Genomic DNA, 21,100 nt, shown 5'->3' on the forward strand with positions numbered 1-21,100 from the left:
ACACACACAAGGCTGCAGAGAGCTAATAAGAGCGCACATATTATTTTAAGGGTATGTCAGAATTTTGGCTTTTTCTTTACACACAAACATACCTGTACGCCAACCTTGAACAAGTGAAAAAAGCGCTGCAGACTAGCATTAATAAGCTCTTTCCATCAATTTGTGGGTGTGTGTGCGTGTCTCCTTTCTCACAGCACAAACATTTACCTGAAGGCCGAGAGGGCTCAGAACAGGGACATACACTCTGCTTGTGCTGTTGAAGAGGGACACTCAAAAACACACACCAGAGATGCGCACACATAAACTAAAAAGCGAGGGGAAGAAAATCTTCTGGACGCTGGTGTGTGGTTGTGTGCGTAACAGAAGGAGTGTAAGAAGTGAGACAGGCGGAGAGGATGTGGGAAAGATGGGCAGTGTTTGCGAGACAAAAAAGAAAAGAGAGAGAAGAAGAGGGGAAGAGGATGAGCTGCTGTGAGTAGAATAGAGAGCAGAGGTGGGAGATGCCTGTTCATAAATGCTTCATGGCTGCTGAAGGGGGCCTTTGACTGAGTGAAGACCCACGGCTCCTCGCCTCTGTCAACAGATCTACCCCCTCCAACAACAGGTCAACCTCGGCATCACGGCTCAAGACAGCTGGGCTGCAGAGGAGCTGAGGGGCTGAAGACATGTGCTCAGCCTCACGTGTTGGTATTTCTGCTTGATTTTGCCTTTTATCTAAAATCAGGCAACGGTCGGGCCATGTTGTTCATGTCGGACCAGTCGCGTACGCAAGTCACCTCAGAGGTGGCAACCTGTGCTGCAATTTGACTTTCTTTGTACATTTAATTAACGCATGTATTTTCTATTGTAATTTCCCATTTAAAGTAGAACATCTAAGTCTCCCTTGCCACAGAATAGGTGGATGGGTCATCTTAGCTTGAGCAGCAACTAATCTACTTAAAAGACTTTCATTAGCCGCGGTTTCAGTGCATTGTCCAATGTTCTGTCTGTTTCACAGACATTCTCCTTTTGACAGGCAACATATTCACTGGATTCTCATACTTTCTATTTGTTTTTGTATTGTTGTCGTAGTCTTACAGTAAAACTTGAATATCAGTTTTGACATTTAGAGCCCACAAGCTCAGCATCAAACCAAATGAGAATCCAGATTCTGACAGGGAGATCTTACAGTGCAGTGAAAACTTGTATCGAGGGTTTTGGGAACTATTTTGACAAAGTCTGGTTTCTTGAAATGATGCAGGTTGAAGCTCTGCGTGACAGCAGGAGTCCCCTCGGCTCTTAACTTGCATTTTCGACAGAGTTAGTGTGCTGATGTCTCTTTTTCACCAGCTACAGCACCCTATGCTGTCACTAATTGGCCAAAAGACCCACTAGGACTGCAATGAGTGGGTAGGGCGGCAACACCAGCAGGAAAATAAACCAGTATATTGAAAAATTAAAGGCTGTGGGAACTGAAAATTACAGTTAAGCAGTCTGACGGCATTGTAATATGGCCAGGAACTGATTTCCTTAACATTTAAGCCCAATTTCAAAAGGTCTTGTTAGCAAGACCAAAATCATTAGGGAAATCTGGTTGTTTGTGGGCAGGACAATATTTATACCTAATTGCATATTTTGTCCTCCTTTTTTGCATAATTAATGTCATTAAGACATTAAAGTACCCTTTTGTCCTCTGTCACCTTCTTTAGCTGCTCTGGAAAAAGTAAATACCTTTGTTTATACGGTTGATTCCACAACAGCTCTCCACCATTTTACCTTAGTTGTCCAAGGCCTTTTTATGTGAATGCAAGTTGGCACGTGCTGAATGGTTTAACTGGTGGTGGCTTTCATGTTAAGTGAAGTGCAGGTGCGCACGGCTTCAAAGCCTGTGGCCTGTTACCCCTTAAAACGCAGTAACATATTCTGTCTTTGCTGCTCTTCCTCTTAGCCTGCATTTGTCTACATTGTGTGACCAGTTAGGCGTAGAGTCCCAAATTGATTTGAGTGCTAATGATAATAAAGAAAAGTATCTTGTGAATCATCTCACAACCTCTAACACTCATCTAGAGGATCCAGACCTGTAGGTGGGGAACTGCTGCTCTATTCAGTGCTCTAATATTTGGGGTTGAATCAGCACTGATTGAGAAAAGTGGGCTAAGAAAAAGGAGGTGAAAGGAGGTGAGGAGAGTGAAAGGAGTAATGCCCTGCAACCCTGCAGAATGGAAGTATGGTTTATTAAAAGGGGAAAAAAGAGACAGGTAGGGGGTGTATCAGACAGCTTCACCCTAAGCCCCTGCACCCGAGGCTGGCTGCAGCTCCCACTGTGACTCCCTCTTTCTCCCTCCATCACTCTGCTTCCTTTTCCTTCTCCTCTACACTCCTTTTGACCTCTGGGGTTCCACTCAGCCGCTGACCCACATTAACTACACTCTACAGCAATTACTGCTCGCACAGGCCTCTGGGTGGCATGGGATACATGCTCCATCTCGCTCTATTTCTTGCATTTTCCTCCCCCTCTCACTGTTCTCCGTTCGCTGTCTGTGCAGCTGGAAAAATGCCCCTTAATGTGTATAATTTATGTGTGTCAAAGAGCCGCTGAGTGACAGCAGGGATGTGGGGAAAAAATGACAGAGAACATATTCTGAATTTGACAGCGCAATAAAGAACAGATTGTCAGATGGAAAAATAGGGAGAGGCTGAGTGGATGGCTTCAAACAATGCTGCATCTCTGACGGGCATTTGGCTGATGTTCTAATCCTGTCAACGCAGGAACTGGTCCAGCTCGCAGCACTTCACAAATCTATACAATCCACTGGTTACTTTGGTGGAAAAACACCAATGTCGCCCCCCATCCCTCCTCCAAATCCTCACTCACTCCCTTCCCTGGCTGCGAAGACAACTAGAACACTTTCCGGAAATCAAAGCCGCTTGCTGGCCGACCTCGAAGAGCTCGGAGAGGGAAAAGAATTCCAGCTCTGCAACTTCTCTCACAACCAGGCAACTCTCTCTGTCGCTGAGGCATGCAAAAGTATAAACATAGAGAGGGAGAAAAAGACGCACAGAGAGGAGCTGAGAATCCACACACACACACAATCTCCCATTAAAATCCACCTGCAGCTGCTCTCTAATTGGGCCTTGGTAGCCGACTAAAAAAGCTAACGTCTAGTTAAGGCGATATAATTGCCCGCTCTGCTTTAGGAAAGAATGAAATAAATCAGTTCTCCGTCTCAGGTCGGCCTCGTCTCCACTGAATCCATTAGAGCAGATAATTGTCTTGGACGGCAAAGCGTTCACTCAGCATTGCCACAGCTGAGCGTGAGGACACAGTTGGCTTTCCAGTTTCAAAGCAGATGTCTGCCATTGGACGGGTGTGCGTCCCTAGATACAGCACCGGAGCAACCCAGGCAGGGAGATTTCCATCTGAGCAGTGATCGAAAATCAGATGCTGTAATCTGCCCGCTTCTGTTTATCTCCAGGATTGAAATTATTTCCCAAATCTTCATTGGATTTTTGTGTTGTTGTTTCATTTTTCAGCCATCAAGATGACATTTCAGCTTAGAGGACATTTACAAATGGTGGTTGATGTAAATTCTATTTCTGGTATCCTGGTCAAACGCTTATCAAGAAATAAAATCACCTCTCTGGGGGCAGTATTGATTGTAGTTTGTATTTTCAAGGTGGTTTATATGAAGCAGCGAACTGCTGCAACATCCTTTGTGTCTGTCTTTGGTGCTTAACACTTCCCAACACTGTTCCCCAGAGATCAGCTGCCAATCAAGCCGTGTGGGTGGCAGCATGTTGTCTCTTTTCTCAGATTTGAAGGTTTGATTTTTCTACAGGTGGCCCTTTTGTCTTCATCTCCTCAGCCATTATGTTTTGGCTGGAGGTTGAATCACTTTTGTGCTGCAGTAATCAGCAACAGAGATCAGAAAATAGTTGTTTGTTTCACTTAGACTGATATAAAATATCTAATAAACTATGATCTTTCTAACCAATATTGAAATTACTTGTAATTCATATTGCAATTCAGCCTGTATGTGTGGTCTATATGGTATTAGACAACTAACTATACAGCAAACTAAATAACAAAATCTAAAGTTTGTCCATGTCCTCTAGATGAACACATAGAAGTGTTTTCTGATCTGATGCTCCCATCAGCAGATCTGTTCCCTTCTAAATCACAAAATAATTCAATATTATGATGTGACCATGCTGTAGTATGGTTAAGGTTTGGTTAGGTTTAGGCAAAATCATGGCTAGTTGCAGGGAAACATTGTGGTTTAGTTTAAAATGACTTCTTCACTGTGGTTAGGGGACCGCCGTGGTCATGGATAAAAAACCCAATAATGTAAGTATATGTCGTCTGAAATGACAGATGCTGTCGTGCTAGTGGGCGGATCCTGTTAGCAGTGACAGAGCCATGCTCGCTGGTCCTCTGCTTCCAGTCTTTGAGCTATGCTGAGCTAACCAGCTATTTGCAGTAGCTACATACATGAGCATATTTGCCTGCTGCAGTTTTCATCCTAGCCGGTGTCAACAGTTTGCTGGAGCTTCGGACACTGTTAAATATGTAATTTTGACTAAAAAATTGCACTCATTTGAATCTTGTTTTCGATAGAATAGCAAATAATCGCTCAGCCCTAGTTTTGCCTTTGTGTTATTTGCAGTTTAGACAGACAGCATTGCTCTATCAGATGGTAATCTCATGTCTTCTCCTTTTAAAAATCCTCTAAATATTTGTCACCACGTTGTTAATGACGCTTTTCCATTCAGGCTAAATTACAGTTCATTCCTATTTTGATTTATCTTGTTATTTTTTATATTTTGAAATGATTCCAGGCCATGTTGTGCACAGGGACTCTTATGTTGGATGTGGCCTGTTAATGAAGACATTAAACTTATTTTGTGTGTGTGTGTGTGTGTGTATGTGTGTGTGAATTCAAGTGTGTCTCAGCAGCTCATGTGGGCAGGCTGTATCATTAAGATAAATGATATAGCATGTCCCCTGCCAAAACACACACACGCACACACACACACACACACACACACACACACACACACACTCTGCAACAAACCCGTCATGGCGCTTAAGGTTGTGTTTTAGCAAAAGGACCATTTTCTGTTTACCCCTCTGGCTCTCTTTGTCTCATTCTCTCTTTATCTCTCCCTCCATCTCTATCTCTCTTTCAGCACGAAATGCCAAATTGCTCCATTTCTCACTCGCTCCCCCCTCCTCCCCTGCTCATCCACTCATCTGGTTATTAACTCCAAACACATTAAACCAACAGTAGTGCCACTATATTCCCCAGACTGTCCTAGTCGGAATAAACAAGACACACACACACACACACACACACACACACACACACACACACACACACACACACACACACACACACACACACACACACACACACACACACACACACACACACACACACACACACACACACACACAGCCTAAATGCACACACCTGGGTCAAATTGCAAAATGGATTCTGCATAACACACAAAAGCGACACAATTGAATGCTTTACGGGCATTAATGGGCCAAAAACAACAAATCTGAGAACTTATTAAAGAAAATCAAGCAGACTCTCAAATTACTTGAAGATAAAGTTTTGGCATCTATCTAGCTTAAACAAGCTTAAAGAGATCTTTTGAAATATTTGCAATATGGGTTTTTGGAAGCAAATGTATTTAGAATGATGATATTCTTTCATGCCAAAACTATTCACAAAATGACTTGTGTTTGCTTGAGGAATTCTATTCTTGTCGGGCTGAAGGAGCCTCTTAAACAGCACTTAGGACTGTCATGTGACGCCAGATGATGACAAAATTAAAATAGCGGGATTACGCTGATCCACAGATATCCACTTTGTGGTGTGACGTGCAAAACCGTATTACAGCCACAGCTCTGAGCGAGCATTAAGTGTTGGGTTTTATCTTTGATGTCCTGTAATTAAGCACTCATTTATTCAGCTGTCCTACTCCAAAAACTATACGCACCGGACATGCGGGTGAACTAAAATGAGAAGAAAGTAATTTTACAGTTGCTGTTTCAGAAAGTTACTGTAACAGCTTCGGGTCAATCAGCAGAGATTCATGAACTGAGCTGATGTGAATCACACCTAAAAAACACACCAATGTAAAACAAAAAGCAAGATTCTATTCATCAAAACTCTTCAAAGGAGGATGAGGAGGAAAGTTTAAAGCTAGTTGCAGCCACGGAAACATGAAATGCAGATCTTGAGAGGAGAGGAGCAGTTCTTTCCTATTGAAATCATGTGAAGACAATCTACACTGACTAACTAATCTGAAGTTAACAAGGGCTCAGCTTTAGGCCCATATATTCTTCGTTTCATTTTGAAATCACCTTGTCCATGCCAAATTTCCACCGTCCATCAGTATTTACCACGTGTTGTTCTCATCTTTTTGTTGTTGATGTTCCTTTTTGGACTAGCAGCTGCTTGAATGCCGGCTAATGAGGATCCAAACAAAACCGAATGAGGGAAACAGAGAACTTGTTGGTTTTGTGAAGGCTTGTGGCTGCAGACGTGGAACTTTTTCTGCGTCTCAGTGGGACTAACAAACTCATTTAAATCCAAACTGCTATTTTACAGAAAAAAGGAAGAAGTGCCACTGGGTTGCCACTGGGCCAAAAGAGTGGGCTCATTTGCCCCAAACGACTGAGATCCTTTTTCAAACAACACTGTGGCTAATTCAAAATAAACACACCAAGGGAAGAGAGGGGCCACAGTTTCCCTGACACCGGTGAAATTATCGCCGGCTTCACCGGAGCCGGCAAGGGGGCCGTTCCAGCTCTGAGTTGAGCGGGTGCAGATGAGGCCAGACGGCTTGCTTAACTATGAGAAAACAACAACAGACCTCAAAGCCTGCGAATAACAAGGCCAGTAAGAGACCAATCAAACGCTACATTTCCTCTTAAAACAGTCCACATCACAGCACAAAAAGAGAGGCCATAAAAATGAAGCATATAGAGAGAGACTGCCATTCAGAGCAGAAAAAAAGGCATGGTAGATGCTTGTGTTTTCTTATCCCCTCTAGAGGTACAGGTGAGTGATACTCTTGACTCATCAACCATAAAAACAACTCATTTCAAGGGTAGTGAAGATGAAGAGGGAGATTTGAGGTGGCTGAAGGACAGATGGAGGAACTCTGGCCCTTTTTTTCTCCCACCTCTGAAACAGCAGAGAGAAAAAAAAAAAAAGAAGTGGAGGGAGGCGAGACTGGTAAGGAGAGAAGGAGTCATTTCAAGGCTAAAAAACACCCAAACACAAAGCGTATGTCAAGTGTGTTGGTGTGCAAAAATGAGTTGATTCGGGTCTTGGCAGAACGCTGTCTTCAGGCTTTCATAAGCTCATATGACTCAGCCAGAATTAGAGGAAGCCAGAACGAGGAAAAAAAAAAAAGGAGAGAGAGAAAAACTAAAAGCAGAATCTGTAGGTGCAGAAAGGTGAAGGACGCCACACCTTTTAGCCACTGAAAATGACACTGCAAAACATCATCTCAATAGCAAGTCATAATTTACAATTTGCGTCACCTCACCTGCCTCTCCGACTGCCCTCAAGATACTTTTAAACCCATCTGAGGAATGTAAGCTTTTATAAAGAAGGATATCATTCAAAAACATTACATTCTGAGAATAAATATTAGAGAACGGTATGCTCAAAGTCTTTGCAAAGGGAAGAAAAATGGAAAGTGACAAGAAATAACATACATGTTTCTACCAATGTTTCTCCTAGACACATAGCTCATACAGCTCATTTGTTTTTGAAAATATGATTTGTGGGAAACATAAAAGATGTTGGTGGTCTTGGTTAAATACTAAAATAGTCAACGTGGCTTTGCGGCACAAGATGAATGCGTTTTTTGTACCTACAGTACAGCCTAAATCAAACGGCACGAACATGAACCCTGCAGTGTTAAAGTTCTGAGATTCATACAGATGACCCTTCATCCAGACCTCTGAACTGTCAAACTTCCTGGATTGGAAGAACACTGTGCCAGTAAATGTAATCTACGTACCAATCAGGTCTCCCATAAAATATAACTGGCAAAGCAAAGTTTTCTCAGGCCATGTGGACCATCACCAGGTGTTCCAGTGTGAATCCCAGTGTTTACTTTACTTGTTTTGTGTGATGCTTCGAAAGCTTCTCTTGAAATTTGCTTTACGGTTGGATGGAAGCGCCACATCTCCCCTCCCGACGTCCTCTCTTTCTCTTTCTCGCTCTACTTTCCTCCCACTCTCCATGTCTCATCAGGAGTGTCATCAGCCCTCACTCCGGTTGATGCCTGTTAATATGGCATCGCTATTGTCTGGCCATCCGTTGCTGCTGTCTCTATTGTTTGCTCTCACACTTGACGAATTCATCAAAGGAAAAAGAAAGCGAATGGGAGAAAACAGCTGCAAATCATGCGGTTTCGCACAATTGACTGTGTAAGTCTGGCTGGGAGAGTCTTTGTCTTCCAATGGTGCACAAAATGTGTGTTTGCTTGTGTAATTTTGCACGTATATCATTTGTTCTGCCATTAACTAGGTGGGACGGCCCACTCAGCCGCTGACTGCTGTGCGTCTGTGGAAGTGTACATACAGAATGTGTCTATGTGTTTCTGTGTGTGTATCTGGGTTCATGGAAGTGTCTTATGTCTGCATGTCAGTTTGTATATATGTAACTTAGTATATTGGTGTGAGGGCCTACTTCAGATCCTTCACTTATGTTAAGGTAGCAACAATGAAATGGAAAAATATTCCATCACAAATCAAAGTCCTGCATTAATGGTGAAGGGGATTTTCATACCTTCAGATGAACGAGAGGAAAGAGGGGAAAATGGATGGGGGAAAAAAGATGGAAGAAGGAGCACAAGGGAGGATAAACAGTAGTACATGTGTGTGGCTGTACCTTTGCTCTGTGGAGGGTTCTGGCTGCGGTCTCGGAGTATGTTGATCTGGTAAACGGCTCCGTACGGCTCAAACAGCTCCTTCAGCTCCTTCTCTGACCAGGAGCGCGGGATCTGGCCCACAAACATCTTGATGGCGTCCGGGTCTGGCTGGTCCGAGTGCTCCAGCGCCCCATTCATCTTCCCGGCAGTGCCGTTACTGTGAAAGAGACGGAAGACACCAATGCTGAGAACTTGGAAATACACCAAGATAGCTTTACACTCGTGGTCCCAGTATTAATTATCTGCTGCTGTGTGCTTCAATTTGCCTCAAGTTCAAGTTTTCTCAAGGCACTTAAAAATGTTATTTACTTGCACGGTAAAATCAAACAAAGGACAGAGCAGGTAACATGAAATATAGCGCTGCTGGGCTGTGAAAATCTCCACAATATAAACTTTGCAGAAGCTGAGAGAAATAGCTTTAGTTTTCAGCTTTGTGACAATGCATTTGTCAGACAATCCAGTGGGCTTTGAAGTGAATGAAAGATCTTTAAAAGAAAGAGAATTCACTGAACCCATAAGGGGACACTTAAAATCACCAAAACTTGAGATAAATGGTTTTCGCTGGATAGAGAAAATTAGTGCGTAGGGAGGAAAAGGTTCATCACCTCTTCCAAAATAATAGAAGGCAATATTTAGAAGTCAGACAGAATCCAAAAATGTACAAAAAAATAAGAGAAATAAATAAACAGAGAGTTATACAACCTGTATATCTAATTTAAAAAGGATATAGGTCAAAAAAAGAATAAAAATTCCCTCAGAATTTCATTTTCAACATAGTGGCCTCTAAAAAAGCCTTTAGACCATCAAAAGGACACTGAAACTCGGTGAAAGCCACACTAATAAAGTCCTCTAGTGTGCCTCAGCAGCTCCTTACACCAGAGCGAGACAGCTTTCAATGCAGGTTTTACAGACTAATATCCCTGAAGCTGGCAGTTTTTATATACACTGACCCGACACATCAGCGAACTGACATCAGACTGACCCTGACTGTGGATGTTTGACGGCAAAGATGCAGCGACGGATCTATTCAGGATGCCATTAAATCACCACAGGACTGAGCTGAAAACAGATTTTATACCCGGTATTTTACAGCACAACAACAAAAGCAGCATACAGAGTGTATATACATGCTTTTGCAGGGTGTCTTTCGCTTTTTTCACTGGACTTGTCCAGGTGAGAGCTGCTGGAGTACAAGCTGCGACGAATGGCGGAGACACTTCATGAATGTATGTCGGCCTGCCGTCCGCCGCGCTGCACATGTGAATGTTTGTGCATGTTTGCATGCATGGACAAGTGCTGGATAAGCAGCATGCGGCGTGTTAATGTGAGGTTGTGTGCAAGGGATTAGGCTGCAGAACCAGTGCAGTAAACCTCAGGGCCCTCTAACAGGACACAGATGCTTACACGCCAATCAGTCTGGTTATATTTCCACATCTGGAATGCATATGAAATGGAGGTGAAATGCTTTCACCCTTTCCACCGCAGAGCTACAACACTTATCTTCACAAAACACACTCGTCTGTCCGTGTGTTAGGAATGCTAACTCGAGCTACGGCGTCTCTCTCTTTTTCTTCTTTTTTTGGCGAATAAAGGCGAGTCAAGGCTTTCAAAAGCGAGGCCCAATGGAAATGAGAAAGGCACCCAAGCACGCGCGAGGCAAAGCGTGACTCTGTTTTTTTTTGGGGGGGGGCGCAAGCATACGCAAATGGCTGTAAACACACACACACACACACACACACACACACACACATCACCGCCATCAAGGCCTGTGGTCTATTTAAGATGGCTGAAAACCAATTTAATGAAACCAAAGTCAATGGCTTTGCTGTTTTATTGCTCTACTTTCCCTTTTGTTATTCTCGGCAGGAGAGAGAAAGAGCATTATCTTAAGAGGCAAAAACAAAACAAAGCCAAATCCTGAGCTTGGTTAGCTGACAACACTAATACCACCCTATAAAGCTCAGCAAGAGAGAAAGAGAAAGAGGGAAGGATGAAGGGTAGGGCTGTGGAAGGGGGACAGATATGGAGAGAGACTGGGAGGGAGGGAAAAAACATCCAGACCTTTGAACGCGGGCCATCCATCTTTTGCAGAAAGAGCCAAGGCGCTCAGCAGAAACGCCCAATTCTTTAAAGGACTTAAAGGACATGTCAAATAAAACGCCAGAACCGGAGAAGGAGTCAACGAGCCAAACCAGTGCTAACAGTCCTCGGGGCAACAACCGCTCCTCGCTAAGCTGTCCGATAAATCGCGGGGGCCTTGGCGCTGAGGGAGCCCCAAGGGTGGTGGCTGATGGGGGGGAAAGAAGGGAGGAAGGGAGGGAAGGACGGTGGCGGTGGCGAGGAGTAAGTGCCCCTATCGCCGGCTGATGTTTAGGCACATAAACGGCAAGACGACTGTATCGGACGAGCCTCGGCGGTCGATGGGTTCGGGCTGCAGCACATCATCCCTTCGCCCTCTGACACACAAACATGCTGAGCTGATGTGTGTGTAAGCAAGAGAGCAGAACGGGAAAGAATAGCTGGAGACAAACCCTCATTGTTGGCTGTTTATGTGAGGCCTGTGGGGACTGAACGAGCACACGGGGGAGACGATACAATAGCCGGTGTCAGAGGAGCACCTCCCTCGTCTAGGACACTGTCCGCCCTGTGCTCCAGCCACCATTCACTCCCCCAGCTAAGACAATGAATAGCTTCACACTTGCAGCCGTAAGGCATACGAACGCTTACAGAACTGTGTTGTGTAGATTGCATGCTCTGTCTTTTCCCGAGGTGGTTGGAAGTAGGTGACTCTCCTCACTACAAAGGAATGAGCGCCTCTTCCATCGCCCCTGTGGCCAAGACTGACAAGGTGTTATTGCAAGCAGACAGAGCTTTAGCGTGTGTGTGTGTAGATGTTTGTGCAAGTGTGTGAAGCTCAGCAGGAGAGTGTCCTGGGGCTCGGATTAAGTCGTTGAGTGGATCCACTCCTGCCATGGCCTCTCCATCTCCCTCCCTCTTTCCCTCTTCTTCCTCTTCTTTTTCTCCGTCTCCCTCTCAATTTGAGCCAATTGTTTGCCTTAATGGCTTAACTATTGCTTCCATCACTCCAGTCTCCCTGCAGCACAGGGCCGTGACTGAAGGCTGATCTACACTCAGCGTGTACATGTCTTTGTGTGTGTGTGTGTGTGTGTGTGTGTGCCTGTGTGCACTCAGCCAGACTGCAAAAAAGTGTGTGGATGGGTCTTTGAAGCAGCTGTGGAGGGCTGCTATTCCCTCACCTCACACTCACATTAGACAGCAGGCTCGTTCATCCAAGCTCCAGCTGCACAATGTTGACCATAAAATCTTAATACGGTTATTTATTTATTCATTCATCATCTTAATTTTACATTCACGGCTCTTCAGGCCTCCTTTCTATTAAAGGACTATTCAACATTTTGGCAGAGTCCCTAATCGGCTTTTTTCCAACAGTGAGATGAGGTGATCAATACAGCATCAATCTCATGTCTGTCAGGACGTCGTTAGCCTAGCTTAGCATAAAAACAGTGGGCACGTGGAAACATGCGGGAAGTCTTTGCGTAAATATGCTCCGTGGAAAAATATCAAAGTGAAAAATATGCTCTCCAAAGCCTCACAAGCTGTCTTATTCACGTTAAGTATCTTGCTTGTTCAACCTGTACATGAACTGAAATGTACACAACGATTTGTGATTTTACAAGGACATAAGCTTGAGCCTTTCCTTGACAAACAACAGGTTATTCCTACGCCTGGCAACCTTTACATACTTCCAGACGTTGCATCTGTCGGATGCTGTGCCTGGCTGTTGTTCACTGTATTACGTGTGCTGTAGTGACCAAGTTATTGTCAGCAATCAGATTTCTGCTTCCTGTCCTCAATTTGGAACCACAGTGTTCGGACTGACAGCTAGCTCAGGGAGAGGACAGGCTTTCTAGTCAGAGTTTAGAGTTTTATGAATAGTCAGAAGTTCAGCGGTGGAAACAACTATTTAGACCTGTAGAGGCTGCTTAGTGTCTGTTTTACTTTAACTATGACTGGAGTTATTTACTTATGTTTAGTTAATTATAAAGTAATGTAGAATGCCCAGAGGTTTTGCTAAGTGTTAAATGTTTGTCATACACGTGAGCACATGTGAAAAAGCTGAAAAGAAACCCAGCGCCGTGTATTTCATGCTAAGAGTAGAGCTTTCTCCAGAAGAAACTGAGCTGGGGAAACCGTGCTTGTTATTTACTTTGTTGAAGAAATCGAGTAACTTGAAATAGAATTAATTGGCCACTTTAGGGCAGAACAACAAGCTGTAACCACACCACTGTTATATTATCTCTTTGTAAAGTTGTTGTAGTGAAGGTGTTTAGACATCCAGCAAACAGAGCAGAATAAGCATTCATTTGGTTTGGTGTTTCTGGACACTTGCTGTCCAATATTCGCTCTACTTTTAGCTCGGTTTAGGGCTCCACCAACACACTATGTCCACAAAGTCCCTAAATTTATCAGAGCCATTTGCTGACAACAGATACCTGAGGCAAGGCTGATGAGAGAGACTGAACCAAAACTGCGACGTTGAAGGCTGTAAAACCAAAACAATGAGCTGAAAGAAACCAAAAAGCACCGTAGAGCTGAGGAAAACTGCAGAGTGGGGCAATAATTCTCTGTGGGTCCGTCGCTACGAGCAACACTTTTTGTGTAGTTATGTATTGTTACCTAAAAGACACTGATCGGGTGTCAGTCAATCAGTCAGTGAGGGACGGTCACTGTCACGGGCTGCATTGCTGCAAAGGCCCAACAATGAAATTCAAACTGCATACAGAGGGTGTTACAGCTATAAGCAAAGAGGAAAATAAGCTCCACCCCGATGAAGAGCATCAGTGACAGCGAGGAGCTACCTGGAATACATTAGCGGCCTGCTATCCTCTCTGTTTGCCTTGTTCACAGCTGGAGTCCAACAGGCCGCCAGATAGGAATGTGCTACGAAAAGACAGCAGTAAAGAGACAGAGAGGACGAGCGAGCTAGGTGAGAGTGGGCATAGAAGAGAGGGAGAAGGCGGAGAAGGGATGCAGATGAGCCAGGTCTAGGAGTAAGCACAGCTCAGAGCTCAGCATGGGCTCTCTTAGAAACCAGGCACACGTACACACATGCATACACACATATCACACATGCATACACACACAGGCTACAGTTCAGGCTGGCCGCGTTGATCCCCCTGCTGTTTTTCCCTTCTGTTTCTGCTCTAAAACACACATCCTCTCTGACTCCCTTAACCCCTCAATCGCAGCACACACACGCCACAAAACACCCCTCGCGCTCACACACACACTTCAGTGGGTTCGTGGAAGGGCCGAGCTGTCACACACTTTTTCTCATTGGCAGCGTGTTTGCAGGGTGTGTAACGGTCCCACAGGGGAACTAATCTTGTTGACAAGCAGAGTGAGAAACATCAGTTCCTCCCCGAGGGAGCGGGGCGACCAAGGTCAGCTGAACACACACACACACACACACACACACACACACACACCTACCTAGACACACAAAAACACATGTACTGACATTTTACACACACTCACACAGACCTGGACAGTAACATATCCTCACATGTACATACCATGATAGATTCATACATGGCTTTGACAAAATGTGGGAGATGCTGAAACAGAAGCACTATTTGGTGATTTGGTTATATTTTTGTCACAGGTATCAGAGGTTCCTCACGGGAGGTTGGGGCCCCGTAAAGGGTCATGAGATGCGTTCGAGGGGTCACAAGATAAGTACTGTGTTTTGAGGCATGAGACCAAGACCACAGAAGTAACAGAAAACTTTTTCTCTATTGGCTTGCTACCACAAGTGATGGGATCCTAAATAAAAGTTTTCTGTCAAAGTTTGGACAATTTCATATAATTTCACCTTTTTTTTCTGGGCTCTTCTCACTGGTTTGAAGCAGGTGAGAACTCAGACAAAAGGTGATGTCCCGTTCTTGCGTGCGCCAATCAAGATTAAGCAACATTTGAATGAGAATCTGATGACAGTTGGTGGGCTGTTCGGTCACTGTCAAACAAATGTGATCAAACCAAACCCACACAGTCCTGATTACAGTAGTTCAGTGTTAAACACTTAATAAATAATACCTAAATGTTTTTTTTGTCATTGTTGCTTATTTAGTTGATCATTTAATTCAGGTTGCAGAGAAAAATACTGTGAAGCCAAGGTTTCAGGGGCTTTGAATGGGCTCCCCTCCTCAACATGATAAACACAACCCCACTTGAAGGCACGAGACGGTCCCGAATGGGGCTAACACACACAAAACAAACTAGCACACAACGCCTGCACGGAGGCCTCAAGCAGAGGCATACGCATCCACAAAAACACACACAATTCATTTCATAGACCTGAATATTTTCTGCTGCTGTATCAAACTGTAAACAAGATTAGCAACTTCGCCACAACACACCATAAGAGGCGTGCTCCTTTCCCCCCAGAGCCCCACACTGTAACTGATTTTGTCATCGGCGGTGTGAGGCGGATTAGTGACTCAAACTAAATGAGTGGCGTGCTGTATCGACTGATTTATTTGGAATGCTTTTAGTTTTTCTGTAACTGAGTTACAGCGAGGTAAACTGGCTCCCGGGGGCCCTGTTTCAGCCAAACGAGGGAGTGTGATATTGCCTGTGATTCACTTGAACTTTACAATAAGCAATATTCCACCCACCTTGAGTACAGCAGTAGGTACTGGTACATAGTCTATGTGGCACATTTCATACAACCATTGTCAATATTTCGCTGCTGTGCTATGGGGGTGGGGGGGGAGCTAGCATCTATGAATAACTGTGACCAGCTGAAAGCACTGGGTCTATGGAAGACTGTATGATTGCCTTCATGGGTGTATGTGTGGGTGTGTGTGTGTGTGTGTGTACGCATTTGTGGTTGCCATGGAGACGTGGCAGTACATGCGACGTGGGGAAACGATCAGATAAATGTCACAGTAGCTAATGAAGCTGCACCGGTGCCCCGACGCTCAGCTAGCTCTGCGCTAACGAGCTACGGCTCGCCACCGCCCGCTAATGAGAGGAGACACACGTGCAGATACACTCTCTCACACACACGTACACACACAGTATGAAGAAAGCACACTGATGCATGACACACACAGATACGAGCGAAATGGGTCTCATTTTGCTCGTTTCTCATGTTTCATATTTTCCTGCGTGTGTAAAACACTGGAGGAGCCCACGCTGTTTCCTCAGAAATAAAGCTGCCTTGTTACATGCTGCAGGCGCCGGGCTGAGCAGTGTTGGGATCTGTGGCAAATAAGGCTGTCGTGATAATTATACTTCATTTATATTGAAAATGAATGACAATGTAGAATCTTGCTTTGCAGAAAAAAATGTAGCCTGGAATGAAAATGCTTTTTCTAAATTCAGCCATTCCTCCCTATGCGGAAAAACATTGGCATTGTTCTTTATTGTGATCTATCATGAGATACCCCTTTTAATTTGATCTAAATAAAGAACCTTAATAAATTCTTTTGTAGATGATTGTGACATTTGACCATATCTCAAAGCTCAAGAGGTACTTAAGTTCCCTTGAATGTTTCTGGATTCGGCTCTGGGTTTATAAAACACCATATATATATCAAGCTCAACCAAATCTGTAGTTAAATAATTTTTTTAAATTGATTCATTTGAGAGATAATCAGCAGCTCAGTTGGGTTTTTGCCTCAATTTTTCTCTTTACTTGCTCTCATTGTAAGCATCATCCAAACACCTCATATCACCTCATATAAGAGAACCTTGTCATGAATAGTGTCCTTCAAAATTTGGAGTAAAATCCAGGTGAGAATCTCTGGGAACAGATCTGCTCCATTTGAAAAAGGTGAAAAATACTAAACACTTACTCTGAAAATTGTTATTTGAATAGCTCTGTTGCATCTGTATTCAAGCTGAAGGTTTTTCCTTAATTCACTTCATTTGAAATGTTTCATTATTCATAGACACAGCATGTTTTTGATGAATGAGGTCTCCTCAAAGTCATTGCAAATCTCACACCACAGTCTTCACACTGTCTGCAAGTCTCTAAAGTTATTTGTTGCAAAAAGAAACTTGAACTGTGCATTAGTCAGCGTGCCACCTCGTTCCCCCTTCCACGCAGCAGACGTGCATTTCATGTACTCCAGAGAGCCTTGAGAAACGACAAGGTGAAGAACACCATCACATGCGGAGGAGGAGATCCACTTAGAACGAGTCACACTGACAGTAAAGCTGAACTCTGAACTGTAGGAGTGCTAACTATAGTTGTACTCTGCACATCTTTACCCCGACAGAAGAAGACACACTTGAAATACAGTATATATTATGGAGCCATACCAGTGTACCAGCACAAGCTCATACAAATCACGTATATTTTAAGTTTTTGCTGAATGTTTTCAGCTGCACGCCGTCAAGTTTATCTAAAATTTCAGGCAGCTATTTGTTCCATTCATTCTGCCATTCATTTCTGAAGGGGACGAATATCGATCAGTGTTGAAAAAAATTACACAAAATTGATGTTCAGTGTGATAGATTACACAATTCAAGCGAGTCTGCTAAATGAGTTGAAATTTGTCAATTAGTCTGGAGCTAAAAAAAAATCATTTAATGGAAAAATCTTTCGCCAAAAGATTAATCAGCGGCTATTCCGATAATCGTTCAAATCACTTTTCAAGCACTTTGCGAGCTTTAGCCTGTGGGGTAGACAAAGCAAGAAATTTGAATATTTTTTTCTGACATTTTATATACAAAAAGAATTATGTATCGATACCCTAACAAAGTGGACAAAAATCAATGGCTGCTAGGAGAAGTGGAAAAAAATATATCCAAAAAGACACAAACAGCGTGATTTGTAAAATCTACATCATACAAAATGACTTGTATGATCCTTTAAAACATAAAGGACAACAGTAAGCGAGGAAAACAACCATGTTTTCCACACACTGTATCACACTTTGCACTCTGGTCTATATATTTAATCTTCGAATGAACTTTTATTGGTGGTTAAATTGAACCTGGACTATATGAATGGTTTTTTCTGCCACCTTTGATAAACAAACAAACGCACAAATTTGATTTGAACCAAAAATCAATAGGCTTGTATCTGTTAGTGGCATGAATGTGGCCAACAAACACTGTGTTTTTACAACTAGGGAATAAGGAGATTTTCTCATTGGAAAATCGAAAGCCTGGCTTAATGGTTGCGCTGTAGCAAACGTCAGAAGGTCACTAGAATCGATAGCATTCTTCCTCTTGGGGGTGCGAAGGAGCGAGGCAAATCTGATGCACACCTGGTCACAGGCTCACAAACATGATGGAGGTGATCAGGGGCTTTAATGAGGTTACCCATTCCCACATGGGCAAAATTCTTATCAAACATTGTCAATGTTTTCCTATTTTGGGGCTCGAATAAAAACCGTATTTTGTAAAACCTGCTTTGGTTTGTCCCACTTCTTCCTACATCTGCTTCCACTGTGCAGTTCCTAGAATCATCTCCCTAAAATTATGCTTTCTAGCTCACGTCAGCCTGACCTGGAGCATGTGTGTGCACGTGATAGAGGCAAGGAAGAGGAAAGGAATTAGAGCATCTTAAAGCCTCAACACCAGATTGGTCAAATCCAGGCAGCAGCAGCAAAATTCCCCCCTAATCTTTAGCACACTTCCTCCCTTTTCGCCCCCTGCCTCCTCCCTGTATCTTGTTGCCATGGGAACAGCATTGTTGGAAGGGGCGTGGGGTGAGGGTAGCTGGGGGTACTGGGTGTTGGGAAGGCAGGTGTCTTATTAGATGACAGCGCTACAATGCACACACACGTTCACCCATGACTCTTTGGTAGATTTGTGGCGTGTCACCTGCCCCCCCCCACCCCCTCTCTTCTTCAGACTCTCTTATCTCGTGCGGGAAGAAGCCTTCAGCTCCCCGTCTCTCCCCCTTCTTCACCTCACGGTCCTCTCACTCAATCTCTCATGTTTGCGGGCTTAATGAGAAACAGCTTGTTTGTGGTGTGAGTCTGCGTGCGTGCCTGTGCGTCCGTGTGCGACCGTGTGATGAAATGGCAACGGCTCTGATTGTCTGGCATCGCGCTGTGGCTGCATTCTGCCAAAAGTCATCATCTGACTCGCCGATGGGGATGATGGCCCATTTGACTAATGCTTCTCTACAAAATGGGCCAACAATGCCGATCCAACTGACATAAGAAAGAGCGGTTGGGGGGTGGAAAGGGCTGTGGGATCATATCAGATTGGTACCGCTTCAATTCAGCCAACCCGGATTTGGGACAGCAGTCAAAAAAAAGTCACCAGGGCCTTTAGAGGATCTTCAGACTGTGTGTTCTGTGTGATTTTTACAGTAAACCCTCAATACTGTGCACTGGTACAACATGTAACACGTCCACCGCTGTGCCCTGCTTGAACAATAAATCCACCTGGTGAGTTCACGCACATTGGTCGTGACACCTCTAAAGGGGACGACTGAGCAGAAAACCACAGGGTAGAGACAGAAAATGGCGTAATAAAGGCAGTGGATTGGGACAAAGAGAAACAAAGAGAGAGACAGGAGAGAAAAGGCAGCCAGTTGCCAGCGACAAAACACCACTAATTTAACAACACGGGTGCATTTGTTGAACTGGCTTCTGCACAATTACGTCCCATTGTGAGTGAACCTCTACGCCATTTGGAGCACAAAGGTTACAAAAGCCTGGATATAACCTCTATTAGCACTTGGCCAGGCTGCTGTTTTCATATATGACGCCAATAAAAAAATAGGAAACACACGTGTGTTGTCAAAATTGTCCGTGCGCCTGTTCTCTGATGGTGCTCAGCATGTTCCTGTGGCGAGGACAGGCAGAAACTGCCTCTGACACTTTAATAAACCACCATTACCGCTCCTCACACAAACACACATGACCACAAAGGGGGAAGCGTGTCAGTCGTGGTGGTGGGAGTGGAGGAGATGCTGCGAGGAAAAGCAAAGAGGCGAAGTTGAACATAGCAGAGACAGACAGCTGGGAGAGACCTACTTATTGGCTGGCATTGGAGAGCAGTGTTTTCTGTGTGTGTTTTTGTGTGTGCAGGCGCACAAGAAAACAGCCCAGGGCTGAGAAGTTGCTTTTCTCTGCGAGGACACATCTGTACGCTCTTGTTCGTGCTGTAATTTCCCTCGTAGATCATTTCATAGCGGTTGCAACCGAGTGTGTTTGAGTCTGACCCTAAGTTCCATTTAAATACACAGTACTACTAGGGCATTTTGTCCACATCTACAACCCATTCTTCAGTGTGTCGTCACAAACACAAACACAAACACACACACACACACACACACACACACACGCACGCAGTCAGTAAGCGGCCCGGGCAGCTATCCAACATTTCCCTGCTGTGATTCATGTGAACGAAGCCTTGCTTTGCCAAGTCCATCTATCCCTCTCGTCTTGTTTTTCCCTTCATCCCTTGTTTTCTTTCTTTTCTTGCCACTTTTTTTGTTTTATAACTCTCTTCACTGTTTCCCTGACAACTAATATATACATACAATTTCATTGCCAAAACAAAAAATATTCCAAAACAGCCAAGTCAAGATGGGCCAAGACATGTAAAAGTCGAGTCTCAAGTGTGGTTGAAGCAAGAAGTCCAGTCAAGTCTCAAGTCAGTCAAGACTGGTCCAAGTCAAGACTCAGGTCTTGTCAAAATACGTATCGATTCAAGTCTCAGGTCGTAAGAGGGCAAAGCCCAAGACAAGTCTCTGGTCAACTGAGACAAGTACAGTCTTCTTGAAGTCCAAAACAGACCCCAAATCCTTTCAAAACAAGTCCCAATTCAGTTTTCGAGTCAGTAAAGACAGGTCCGCGTCAAGTGTCCAATTTAAAGCTCAAAGTCATGTCTTAAATGTTGTAAAACCAAGTCTTGAATGTAAGTCAGTCAGGACAAGTTCAAGAAGCTGCACATGTAGTTCTTTGATTCATTTTCGATATAGATTTATAGCGGACATTACCACTCCAATTGTAGATTCCAGGTTTGACTTTGATAAATCATCAGCTGCAAAGTCCTCTGAAAGAGAGACAATTTCATTATCTCGCTTTGTGTTTTACTACACAAAGAGGTTGAGCTTAATTTGTTAATTACACAATAATTAATGTTTCCACCTTCAACA

The 21,100-nt window shown here is 43.9% G+C and overlaps 1 protein-coding gene across 1 annotated transcript in view; it reads right to left on the reverse strand.

Moving 5' to 3' along the window:
* Positions 1 to 21,100, reverse strand: part of celf2 (cugbp, Elav-like family member 2) — a 186,644-nt gene that overhangs the window by 61,940 nt on the left and 103,604 nt on the right. Inside the window, exon 3 of the mRNA XM_070853488.1 lies at positions 8,904 to 9,100. Coding sequence (XP_070709589.1) covers positions 8,904 to 9,100 — 197 coding nt within the window. The remainder of the gene's footprint in view (positions 1 to 8,903; positions 9,101 to 21,100) is intronic.

Source organism: Pempheris klunzingeri, chromosome 22 (assembly GCF_042242105.1).
Source record: "Pempheris klunzingeri isolate RE-2024b chromosome 22, fPemKlu1.hap1, whole genome shotgun sequence".
NCBI classification, from domain to species: domain Eukaryota; kingdom Metazoa; phylum Chordata; class Actinopteri; order Acropomatiformes; family Pempheridae; genus Pempheris; species Pempheris klunzingeri.